The following is a 14,101-nucleotide window of genomic DNA, read 5'->3' on the forward strand; positions in this document are numbered from 1 at the left end:
AATACATAGCGAACAAATTTGTTTACCCATAATGCTTACTGAGTGAGAGCGTTAAAAATGAATGAAGTGTAGCCTAGAAAAAGCGAGTAGTTATTAAATATGTATTGTATTGGATATGTTATTTGGCAATATTATTATACAGTTATTGACTTATGTTGAGGTCAATATGTGTTTTTTACGGACCTGTAAAAATTATATTGACCGAGGACGCAGTCCGAGGTCAATATCATTTTAACAAGTCCGTAAACAAACATATTGACCAAAACATAAGTCTATAATTGTTATAATATATGCCCTTCTCAAATGTACTCATTTGGCTCATATTTCTTATAGATAAGAAAAAGTGATATCACAAGAGTCATTATCACTTTTGCGGGTCAATATTATACAATTATTGACTTTTTCATAGGTTGATATCAGGATTTATCAACCTGAAAAGAGTTATATTCACCGAGCCGAAGGCTTAGATCTATTTTTATTATCAGGTTGATATTGGTTTTCCAAGCACCTACTTTGATCTATTTTTATTTTCGTAATATTTATAACCCAAGATAAGTTGATATGATATGTACTCATTACTTTTTAAACCGTTTTCAGCCAATCAGAGAAACAATAGAATACAGTCATGTAATAATGCTTTTCGCGAACCCGCCGTGCACCCCTTTCGACCAATCAAATGAAAATGGTATATAATATTACAGGTTATACATTTAGGTTTGATGTGGAATTACCTTTGACGGTTAGGAAACTGAAAACAATCGTCAGTTACGTAACGTATCTTATGCATTATTATGAAACAGCAACACATTATTTATACATGTAATCTATAATTTCAAATTAAGAAAATATAGATTAATAAACTTTTCTAGTGTAGATCTAGACAAAACATAAGCTAATTACACGTGTTTTCCTCTATTGAGTATGCTGAACAAGGCCAGTTATGTAACGTATCTTACAAAAATCATAACGTATCTTATGAAAATTTGTTAAAACGCACATGTTTACAATAGAATCAGTAAATCTACATTTCATATTCTTTTATTGTCACCAATAATACAACAATGCAGAATTTTACGCAGAAAGAATAGAGATGAATAGCGAAGAAATCTGAGCTTGGTTATCTGAAAAGGACAGATTCTTAAAAAACCCACAGAATCCCATGGCCAGTAAACACATTAAAACACCAACAAACACAGCGAGATAGGAATTGAATATATGACATATATGAAAAAGTTCTACAGATAGACAAAAATTTGATGTTCAATACTTTAAAAGATCAGTATTTATAACTTTATAAGAACCTGAAAAGTTTAATTAATTGTAAGTGTCTAAACCGTCATGTTTGGATTTTCTTAAGATACGATATATGAATGAGATCATGGTCATGATGGCGTATTCTTAAAAATAGTTGAAAAGAAAAAAACATTACATATGTAGTGTTTTAAAAGTAAATTCATTGAACATGTAATATCTAACTGAATTGTTCAGGTTTTTCCTTGCTTTTGTGTGTGTTACTGAAGGCGATGTATGTCAAAATACTTAAACAAGTGAGAAAAATGCTGTAACCAGTAATATTTGACTTTATATATTAAATGGTTTTGGATTTTGATTTTTTTTCGTATTAGACATTAAAAGTTATCTTTAAACACTAATATAAAGAAACATATTGCATAAAGTATAAGATACGTTATGCTTGAGACGGTCATGTTATATCAGATTTGAAAGGTTTTTAGAGGAGTTTACTTTAAAAGTATGCATTGCAATAAACGGATGCACAGCGTTGACTGATTTTGATATAAACTCACTGGATTCTTGAAAATATAACAACTTTTAGAAACTGAAAGTAGTAAGTTTTAAAAAGTCCACCAATAAGATCTGTCAAATATGAAATATTTTACTTTTATTACAAAATTTCTTATTGATTTGTTCATTTAGCCATTTCTTATATAACTTTCTTTTGAAAAACAAAATTTTGCAGCGTACATATATTTTTGGCCTTGGGGGAATGTGTATCATTCAATATAACGTATCTTTCGCTGTAAATTCAGAGCGGTTATTTCTTATATTCTGGTACAAAATCTAGGGCCTGTTCGGATCCACTGACTTCAGATGTTGGCTGTTGAAACATTGTTCAATCAAATAAAAACACTCAAAAACCATTTGAAGATTGGTGTTTTTCAACTATTTTTTTTTCTGAATTTAACGAGTTAACGTAGAATCAATGTGCAGCTTTGCTTTAGCAACACAACGAGAGCGTTTTAATTTACGTCAACGTCACCTAGGTTGACATTCTGCATAATATAAATCCAACATTACCTTTTATCCAATGGAAAATAACTTTAAGCTGCCAATCTAAGTATGAACTTCCTGAGCGAAAGTCATGCTACGTTTAGCACAGACAAATGTCCACCTAAAATCCCTTGTATTATACGCATATATCCAAAATATATGCATTGTCAAATTTTCCAAATGCATAGCTATGGCCTTTTTAAAGTCAACATACCATTGTTAGTAAGCAACTTTCATTTTTGACTAATTGTGATAGGTTTGACAGTTTTTAAACAATACCGTCCCATCGAGACTGTACCAAGTGGCGATAATCCTTTTTAAAATTAAAAATCAAAACAAAAAAAAACAACAACAACAAAAAAAAAAAACAAGAAAAAAAACAACACTTTACAATAAATATCTAGTTTGATTATAGGCAAGCAGAGAGCAAGACAGTACTTTCAATATTTCAATTTACATAATTTACCATCAGTAATGATTATGTTGAAAGTCGAAAAAAACACCGTTTTTAAAATGTAAACATCTCGCCAATATTTGAATCAAAACATATTTAACACTTTATTTTAACGTCACTCTGGCACATATTACATGTATGTTACATGATTAATGCTCCAATTTACACCATGATTACCACGTTCTCCGACGCTTAACACAAACTAGGAGTTATTTGCATTCGTCAGCATTGAGCCTCACGTCATCTAATTATAGTCACTAGCTGTTTCAAAGCTATACTCGTATCTTACTTTGCTCATAGTAGCCTTGGCCAAAACCAAATAAAACCCCCGTATTTCTTTTATCATGTACATTATCTTTAACATTTCCTGTTTGATAGATTGCGTAAGCGCACAATGTTGATAATTTTAAAAGCGATACGACCTTTAGTTGTTCATTGTATCCCGGGTATCTATTATTAGAACCACATTGGTTTTCCAGATGCTATATATACTACCCGTAATGCGCATATCAACAGTGGAAAATCGGATGATAAACGTTTAAATGATGTCATATTTTCATAAATAATAATATACAAAAGTTTCAATGTAGAAACAAGTTAATGCTTTTTTCATGTGCAAACCTATATAGTATGTTATATTTTGCAAACGGATTTAAAATATTCAAAGGAGAATTACAAAATATATTCCCGATTATAGAATGATACCAGGTGGTACGTGTTAATTAATGAATAGGTTTGGAAATCATTTCATTTGAAAGATGTCAGAATTACGAAAAGATTCAACTGTCTATGTATGTTAATCGAACGGACTTTCGTTAGATTTGTCTATTTACATTTACAAGGCAGGAAATTCACAAATTTTAAAGAAGTTGCTAAAATATGGAAGATAGTGTTTGAGGTAAGTACAACATTTAAAGTTTAATAGCGAGTAAGATAAGGAACAAAAAATGGCAAAGATGTTCCCCTTTGTGAAGAAAGCACCAAATTTTGCATGAAATAACTTTAAGGTATCCCAAATCAAAAGGAGGAGACACGCTATATCTGCCCTGGAACCTCCTTTTAAATCAATTTAAAAAAGGGAGGTAAAAATGTCTTGAAATTTTGTTTTTCCTTTAAATTGAAATTTATCTATAAAGTAATGTTTCATATGATCTAAACATGAATAACATATTACTAGCATAGACAAACAACCATTTGGTATTGACAAATATACAAAGTTTACTGCAAAATACTCTTATTTCTCAAGATACATACTAAAAAGGGAGGTAATCATATTTTACTGCATGTTTAATTTCAAATCTGCGTGTTAAAAGATGTTTCTTATGAAGAAAGCATGAAAGTTTGTATTTAAGTATTATAAAGTGTACTGGATCAGAAATGAACTACATATACGATCTGTTGGCTTGAATAGACCAAAACATGAGGCCCAAAAGGGGAACTACCTTTTATTTATTTCAATTGAATATATCTATAACAACTTCAAAAATGATAATTCATTACCTTAACCAATTATAATCCTTGACACAAAATTTATTCAATTACATTTTATACACATTCAATATACATAACTCAGGAAAATAATATGAGGTCCTTTAAAAGGAAATTGTTAAAATTTTAAGGGCAAATTAATTTATTTCAAGCGTTAAAATATCATATTACTGAACTAAACTTAAGTAAAGAAACATAAATCATGGATATTATGTATAAAATATCAAAAAAGTAAAATATATTCACATGTTTAGTCCACCTACATATCTGTATTTATTAGGGCACTAGATTTATATAAAAAAGAGAGGCCCTTCAATGGATAATTTTTGTATGTTACATAACAGTATAATTATGACATAATCATGTTTTCAAATCTAATAACTCATCCAAAGACCCATAAAATAAAGAAACTGATAATAACACCCATTCAATAGATATCTTTTGCTGAAATCACATAACTTGTAAACATGTAAACTTGCATAACAGATCTATCTTTGACATATAGGAAGCATTTTCGCAATAATATGATAGCGTGGCAGATTTATTATGGAAATGTAGGTCATACATTTGGGGTATCATTTTTAGTTGATATTGTAGTTGGTTTGTTTGACTAAAGTACATGACTCCCAATTTTCTTTAGATTTTTTTCAGCACTGACAACATTCTTTAAGAAAATGTAAAAATGTGAGCTACATACATTTACAACGGGTCTTGTTCTGTGCTGTAGCCATTTGAAATTTGTCAATTTTATCTAGAATAAAGAAAGTCAGCTATTTAGTATGTTCATACCTTAATTTCTCTCCCCAAACATGGCTTCATAGATAAATGTTAGAAATGTGAACATCAGGTAATTTAGATGTTTACATGCTGCCTATAGGAACTAGAATTTTATCTGGCACCATTTACTGACTTACAGCTTGATACCTTTGCTTATAACATGACCATGTATTGTTCCAAAAGTTCGAAGTAACAAAATGTGGTGCACTAACTGGTATCCGACATGGTACACATTTGTTTGCCGCAGATGCATAAAAACAAAACCACAAAGGGATAATGTTACGAGCAACCAACACTGATACACACTGTTATTTTCTGTTGTAAAACAGTTTGCTAGTTGTTAGCTGCAGCTTCATTTGGCAGTTTCAAACAGTTCTGGTACATGCTGACAAATTCCGTAGTAAGCAGTCTTTTTTGCATAAATACAAGGACAAAAATCTAACAGGAAAAGACACATCAAAGAACGTAGACTTACAGCTAACATTCTTTATAATGCATTACCTGGTTGTGATACTGTCTCAATACGTTTGCAAGGCATAGGATATCTTTACCTATAGTTATGCTGTGTTAAAAGATTCAAGAAGCGCACATGGCAACTGGAAGGGTAGGTTGTTCTATCTTGCAAAGAATTATAAAAATGAAGCCAGAGAATATATTTCCTTAAGCAATTAGACGTATTAAAAGCAACCCCCTGAGAGATGTTCATGTATGTAGCAAAAACATTGTATCAAGCAGGTTGTAGACAGGAATTCATAGCATACATTGACATTGCTAATCCTGTCAACTGGAAATGGACAAGAGAAATGGTACTTGGCTTTAATTATGTAATACGCTTCATAATTAGCTTCTGTAAGTTGGAGGAAACTCATCAACATAACTACAAGAATACATACAAAGGCAGATATAAATGTATCAAGCCAATCCTGTGTACTTAGACATTTTGAAGACATGTGTGCTAGACAGTGAAATACTGGCAAATCTATTACGGTTTTAGTTAAATATTGAAAGGGTTGTTACGCCTAAAATTTAAGGTTGTTTGTTTAGGGTATCTTGATCGTTACTTTTCTTTCAACTTTTGTAAGTTCACGAAAAAATGCTTGGGACATTACCCTAAACAAGTAATTATTCTAGGACATATAATTGCGCTACTGAGAGGTATTCCTAACACTGTATTGGACAAAGAGCACATATCAGCTATGATTATAACTAGGATGGCCTGTAGTAGTCATTTTACCAATGCTGAATGAGCTCCATCAGCTATACCGAGATGCAGAGTATACTTAACTCTGACCCACAAGTACAATGTTCTGAATGATCATTTCTGTATCAGATATGATATCATTATATAGGCCGATTTGGAAACTAAGACAGAAAATACACTATTTCGTTATTTGTCAAAAGGCTTATTATGCAAAATAACTATAGCTCTGTATATTTTAAGGAGACATTGTTTATAAACTAATCGATTAATCTTTACCTTCAAAAATTTGAATCTAACTCTATTTGGTATGACTTTCTTTATTTCGGTATCATATTTTCATCTTAAACAATTTTTTATATGTAACTATTTGCGTTCTTGGGGTGTCTGCAGTAAATCACTGCACTTTAGAAATGTTTATAGTTATAAGCTCTGTGGAGAGGTTCAGTGGGGGAGAGACCGTCTAGTGGTAAAGGTGTTGTCAGATCAACAGGAAAATCGTTGGTTCAAACCATACAAAGGTTAATCTATCATACAATACCAGTGCTATTTTCAAGAAAGCGGAATTTAAACTGATTCTAAAACTTGAAATCTTAATCTAATTCAAATAAATTAGTATCATTGAATATAGAATAAATTTGCAATAATAAATACAACAATACATTTAGTGCATATTCCATTTTCTTTTGTTGTAAAAAGCATTAGGATGATCGTATGCTTTAGCTTGAAGTCATTAATTGTCTTGAAAAACATATAAATTATGTTTTGTATAATACGTTTTACATGAAGTTAAATTAGATACTGAATTAAAAGGAAAACACAAAATAACCTCTTCTTTAGCTGCTCTTTTGAATGCTTAATAATAAGGAAATCGAACTAACAGTACCCCATGTACAGTATAAGCACTGTAAAATCGATTATATGAATTACAGTATGTACGTATATGTGAACTTGTTTTATAAAATACCCTTAATGAACCTCAGAATATTAAGAATGTTTAAATAATATTTTGATATAATTTAATGCTAAAATTAGTTTTGTTTACCTGAGTGATATAATATTCACACTTAAAAATAAAGTCATCCTGTAAATGAAATTTTTTAAACAATTTTCCCCCTTTTAGGGCCTCATCTATGTCATTCGTTAGTGTCATATATATTAAATAATATGTAACTAAATAAATATTATGTCCATACTAGTTACTTATTTAGGTTATAAATTAACCTCTTGGACATTGCTTTCAAAAATATATGATTAAAATAAATAAAATATAGGTCCCTTTTTGGGGCCTCATTCTAAGCTAATTAAGGTTAGTGAACTGCGTGTCTCCTCCTTTTTTTGGATTCAGCATACTTCCAAATAGTTACATACAAAGTCTGATGCTTTCTTCACAAAAGGAAACATCTTTTTCCTATAACCTACTCACTATAACTATTCAAGGAATGACTTGCAACATGCTATCCGGACGCTGCTTTTATTCATACCAATGTGAATATGTATACTTGAAAACTTTTCTGAAGTCACATCATTAATTCAGTAAAGATGTTACTTTCCATATATTTCAATCATTTTACGGATTTTGTAAAAACCTCAAAACAAAATGGAAGAACTAAAGTCATAGGACCCTATGTATGTATCAGCAATGCCATCTAATAGTCTTATCAGTTGACATGACAGTACGAGTACTTAATAACAAATTACTCCTGCTGAATTTTGCGTACACGGAAAGTCATGTATGAACGCTATCGGCCTACAACTGTGACCACATTTGTTAATCAACCGCATTATACATAAATCATAACAAAACGTAAATAGTAAGTTTGAATATCAGCTTCGTTTCGTAATCAAAATACACAGATGGGTTTTGATAACTTTTGAACATCACTACATCCAAACGTACTGAACCAAGTCATGGGTTTATGATAAGCTATCTTACGTTTAAGGTAATTTGGAGGTGTGTTTTACATTCTAATTAGGCTTGATGTACGAGCTATAAAATGTAATGATATATCTACGAGCTATTTAAGGTAGTAAAAATGTGTTTCTTTAAATTGGTACCGTATACCTTAATACGGTATCGCCTCATTTTGACAATATATATCAAGATTTTATTTGATCAGAATCGTCGATACTAAACAAACAGAGATAAAGCTATTACATGTATATAATTTCACACAATTCTATTATGTTTTCATGCGCTAAGAATCAAAACACACCAATATGGTAACACATCTTTAGAGTGAATCAACATGAAAATAAAAGCGCCTTGATAGAATACAGATCATTTTCATACTGTCAATTACGTCATCAGTTTTAAAAATAAGAAGCTGAAGTATGACACCAAGTGTAAATTAAACATAAATCTGGTTCATGTACATAACTGTACAATCTAAAATAGCATTAAAACCCATTTTTCGATAAAAATACAGCTCACATTGTGTTAAGATAATTTCACTGCGCAACTTGACCTTTGCAGTAGAGCTTCGATTGTTCTCAATTTGTCACCTTATTCACGACTCTCTATGAACCGATTAGTCACCTTATTCACGACTCTCTATGAACCGATTGGTCACCTTATTCACGACTCTCTATGATCAAATTGGTCACCTTATTCGCGACCCTCTATGAACCGTTTTAATGGTGAATATTTAACAAAAATGGAACTTTAACGTGAAAAGAAACTTTGCGTTAACTATATACAATATGTTAGGATCATGTGCTTATAGATATTTGTATCAATTTCATAAATGGTTCCCCATCCGTGTGACCAAATTATTACTTTAAACGCTTCACTTTATGGAATAGGAGAATATGTAGCGGTTGCATTTATACGAATGTGATCAAATGTACAAGTTAAGGTTTGTAAACCCCGAGGTATAAAAGATTTCATTTGAAATGTATGTTGAAAGAGAAAAAGAAATTCTAATATTTATTGTCTATATTACATCTTAAACGTCCTTTTTATCACCGGACTTTATTTTATACAATTGCTCAACTTCCGTGATCAGTTAGTCAGAAGTCGAATCTAGAGGCCCCTTTCAGCAGCGTATGTACATGTATAGTTGTGAACGGAATGAATATATGCACAACAATTCATAGACAATTAGACAAATAAGGAAACAAGTAACACATAAAGGACCGCCTCTAAACCGTTCGTGGCAATAACGTAACATTGAGAGTACCGGTTAATTGTGTTCTTTATCCAAACCATATTCCAAAGTTACTGGACAGCGTGAATAAAATCCCTCGCCCGGGGAATCCCGAACACACATTATGGTAGCAAATGACACTCTATATAAAACCCTGAAATACTCCTATAAATATATATTTAGAAATAGAAAACATGAAGAGCCATATACTCAAATGTATCCGTTGCCTTTGCGGATGGCAGAGCTTCAATAGAAACACCGTTCATTGCCCGAAGACAAATATCTTTGTAATATAGCTCTACCGAGCTAATCATGTGTGCGTAATGTTCAATTATATTTGAATACAAAATATGTCTCACAGTACTCGTGTTTACGAAACATTTTATAGTTTGAAATTCAGCTGGAAAATATTGCAAAGATACAGAGTCTTTAATATTAATATCCCATTGAAGTAGGGTTTAGAAACACCAGTTTAAAGTTTGTCTTCTTAATATATTTCATCATTAAGATTATTAGGTCTTGAAATAGTTTTCGTGTACTATATTGTTTTAAAAATATTTATCACCCAGGTTGTAGCACTCTAGCATGAATTACACTTAATGCTTTGAATAGCACGTTCAAATGTTATATTACTGAAATTGCATTTTCATACGAGTGGCGTGATATTTTGTGAATATGTGTTATATGGAAGGAACATGTACTGTTGTATTGAAAGAATATTATATATTTTTTTCTAATATGAGATTAATTTGAAGTATTCATTTGTCTGTCTATGGGTTTATGTGTAAGGTAAATAACATAGCAGTTCTACCATGAATCCGGATATAGCTACTTTTTAAGGTTGATCTGTGATTTTAGTTACAAATGTAAACTTTTAATTTTTTCAGGTTTGCTCTTATTGTGACCTTTCATTTTGAGAAATAGTGTTCAACGAATATAGCTAATTTGCAAACGAAGGCAATTTATCCGAAGATGTCCTTACATATTTCACATGAAACAGACACCAAGAGGTCACGGCGTAATGAGTTTCTGTTGGCAGTGGGTCCACAAACTCTAATAGAAGTAATCAGAATGAGACAGTTATTCCAAACAAGTGTATGTATTTTCATTTCATTTTAACTCGACTGATTTAAGAATAAGAATGGTTCTTACAGTAGCCTTTGCTTGTACGTTAAGAATTAATGTCATTTTTTCGAATTTACATTTACTTCATCCTTTCCTCTTTTGCTTTTTAAAATAAGGTATATAATGTTTTACTTAATGCCCTTCACATTATCAAATTTCATACAGGGATTGTCTAAAGAAACAGAGAAATTCAATTCAGCTTTTACATTAGTGTTTCAAAAGTAATGTCACTTGGGATATCTTCTCCATTCAGTCCACAAAATGTTTCATAATTCTTTTTCTGATCACTTTCTTATATATCTCCAAATAGCCACATCCGTCTCATATTTATGCTTGAGGACCCTGTGGTACCCTATTTATTGTATCTCTGAAACTGGTAGAATATAGGTAGAATAATTATTAACTAATTAACCTTCATAATGATTTACATCATTCATAAAGTGAAAAGTAACATATATATGTCTATATGCACATTGTCAGGTACATACACGCATACACAATGTGTATTGACTCGATATGTGCTTAGTACAAAGATAGTATGTTTTGGGATTTAGTCAGGGCGGACCTGAACCATTCATCTCAAAGGAAAAGACAGCGCAAAGCTGACAAGAAATCCCATGAGATGTGGTGCCCTGTTAATACTGTTATCAATTGTAACATTTTATTTTTTGACGCATGTGGGTATGTTCATCTCTGAGTACGGTATCTTAAAATCGACCTTCGCTTTCACGATAATGATTAATTTTTAGCTACAGTTGGTTGACCATCAAATTTATGATGATCATTTTCATTTCATCGATAAAGTTTAGTATTGTAAATCAGTATTTTGTGTCCCTCAAGGGTGGCGGGGCATATAGATTTGGTATTGTCTGTGCATCCGTGCGTGCGACCATCTGAAGTTCGTGACGCGCCTGGCTCAAAAAGTATTTTGATATATATTGAAAAAGCCTTTCATGAGTCTTAATCATGATATGAACTTGCGCAGCTCTCTTTTTTCGTCTGGCTCCGCCTCCCATTTCCAGATTTATGGCTCCTGAAGTAGTAAATAATGCACATTTTACCTTGTGACGCGCCTAGCTAAAATATATTAGAACCTTGCACGAACCTATACTCCCTTAAGACTGCAAACATTTGAATTATTGCCCAACATTGATCTAATTAACAAAGGACTTCGGACACTTTCTATATGAATTTGCCTACTCCAAGAGTGAAAAATAAACCACTAAGAAATAAATATTTAATTACAAATATCGTCGAAATACATAATAATATTATTTGAGATTATTTCTTAAAGTCAATTTTTCAATATTTGTTTAATAAAACGGTATTTTGTTTGCTCCAAATAGAATTACGTACCCTGTTATATACATATAAAAGCTACTTTTCTTTATACAACATCCCTCTCCCCCACCCCGTGCATCAAAACCATATTTGGGCAACATATGTAGATATTAATTATACACATTTTCTGTGACTATTGTGTTGATGCAAGGGATGGTGGGGGTGGGGGGGGGGGGTGGGGGCAGTACTTTTAAACAACAAATATAACTACAGGGGTGTTCCCAGATGTAACTAACCAATACTTTTTATATTCATTTTAAATAATTTGAAAGTCACATATTTTTATATATCTTTGTAACTTAAATAACATACAATTGTTTGCAAAACGTACACATAGGCATGTTATATATGTATAGTAGTAAGAGAAGCAAATACTTGAATTCATTATTCATTATCATTCTTTGGGTTAAATATTCATTGGCTTATCCTGGTTGTTTTTTTGCAATAGATTGGCAAATGTATGCTGTAAAATACTAGCAACACGCCAGAAAATCTGCTGCGTGCCCTCCTCGCGATGCACACGCCACTAGCGACAAGGAAGTTATTTTTTTTTTGTATTTATATATATATATATATATCATTTCATTATTAGCTCACCTGTCTCATAGTGACAAGGTGAGCTTTTGTGATGACCTTCGTTCGTCGTCCGTCGTCTGTGTCCGTGCGGTCCGTCCGTTCGTCAACAATTTCTTGTCTGCTCAATAGAGGTTTCATTTATAACTTTATTTTAACCAAACTTGCACACAACTTGTATCACCATAAGGTCTCGGTTTCTTTCTTGAACTGGCCAGATTCCATTATGGGTTCGAGTGTTATGGCCCCTGAAAGGGCCAAAATTAGCTATTTTGACATTGTCTGCATAATAGCAGCTTTATTTATGATTTGATTTTTATCAAACTTGCACACATCTTGTATCACCATAAGATCTTGGTTCCTTTCTTGAACTGGCCAGATTTCCTTATGGGTTCCAGAGTTATGGCCCCTGACAGGGCCAGAATTAGCTATTTTGACCTTGTTTGCACAATAGCAACTTCATTTATGATTTGAATTTAATCAGACTTGCACAACGCTTGTGTCACCATAAGATCTCGATTCCTTTCTCAAAATATCTAGATACCATGATGGGTTCCAGAGTTATGGCCCCTGAAAGGGCCAGAATTAGCTATTTTGACATTGTCTGCACAACAGCAGCTTCATTTATGATTTGATTTTAACCAAACTAGCACACAACTTTTATCACCACAAGATCTTGGATCCTTTCTTAAACTGGCCAGATTCCATCATGGGTTCCAGAGTTATGGCCCCTTAAATGTCTAAAATTTGCTATTTTGGCTTTTGCAGCCATGTAGAGACTTCATTCATGGTTTGATTTGATACAAACTTCCAAAAAATCTTCAACGACAATAAATCTTGGATTCCATGACGAATCTGTCAGATCCAATCGTAGGTTCCAGAGGTATTTTATATCTGAATACCTCCCCTGATTGTAATTAAAATGAATTTATATCAGTAAGTACTTATAGGACTTATTTGAAATTTCATTATTGTCATTAGTTGGACTGAGACAATCAGGGTAGTAACTATGGACTGATTTTATGTCAAATTACCTCCCTTTATTTCAAATTAAATTGATATATCTCTATCTCAAATTAATGAAGATACTGATCTGAAATTTCATTTATGTCAGATACATATTGACTGAATTTATGACAAATTACTTCCCTTTATTTTTATCTAAATGAATTCACCTTAGCAGCTTCTAATGAGATTGGTTTGAAAAGTTATTTATGTCTTCCATGGTAAGAAATAGTCATATTAGATAACTCCTGACTGAACACTTATCGATATGAATATTTCCCTTTATTTTATGTAAACGAATATATATCAGCAGCATCTAATGAGATTGGTTTTAAATGTTATTTAAGTCTTCCAGGGTGATGTTAGTACAAAAATGCAGCATTTGAGCCTAGGACCCTCAAACTTGGTATGGAAATTTGCCCTGATTAGGTCAAAAGGAACTGTTACAAGAAAATTTTTATCCTGATGATATCTAATGTGTATGCCTATGTACTTTATGTCAAAACTTGATCGTATCATTTTGACCAATGTAACTCAGGTGAGCGATACAGGGCCATCATGGCCCTCTTGTTTTTTCATCTTTTTCTGTGCGTTTATATTTATTTCTTTTAGACACATTCTAAATGTCACACGCATTCAATACTTCATGTTCTTCCTTTTGTGAAAACTGCATTGACGATGGTTCTTCTAGGCTTAAACACC

General features: G+C 32.1%; 1 protein-coding gene across 3 annotated transcripts in view; it reads left to right on the top strand.

Annotated features, from left to right (window-relative positions):
* The first annotated feature begins 2,147 nt into the window (after positions 1–2,147).
* Positions 2,148–14,101, top strand: part of LOC128552945 (uncharacterized) — a 46,932-nt gene continuing 34,978 nt past the window's right edge. For 2 of the 3 annotated variants that reach the window (XM_053534027.1, XM_053534028.1), the window contains exons 1-2: positions 2,148–3,641; positions 10,243–10,450. In XM_053534027.1, the coding sequence (XP_053390002.1) occupies positions 10,328–10,450 (123 nt within the window). In that variant the 5' untranslated portion in view covers positions 2,148–3,641; positions 10,243–10,327. The remainder of the gene's footprint in view (positions 3,642–10,242; positions 10,451–14,101) is intronic. The other variant, XM_053534029.1, reaches the window with a different exon arrangement.

This window comes from Mercenaria mercenaria, unplaced genomic scaffold (assembly GCF_021730395.1).
Source record: "Mercenaria mercenaria strain notata unplaced genomic scaffold, MADL_Memer_1 contig_3316, whole genome shotgun sequence".
NCBI lineage: Eukaryota > Metazoa > Mollusca > Bivalvia > Venerida > Veneridae > Mercenaria > Mercenaria mercenaria.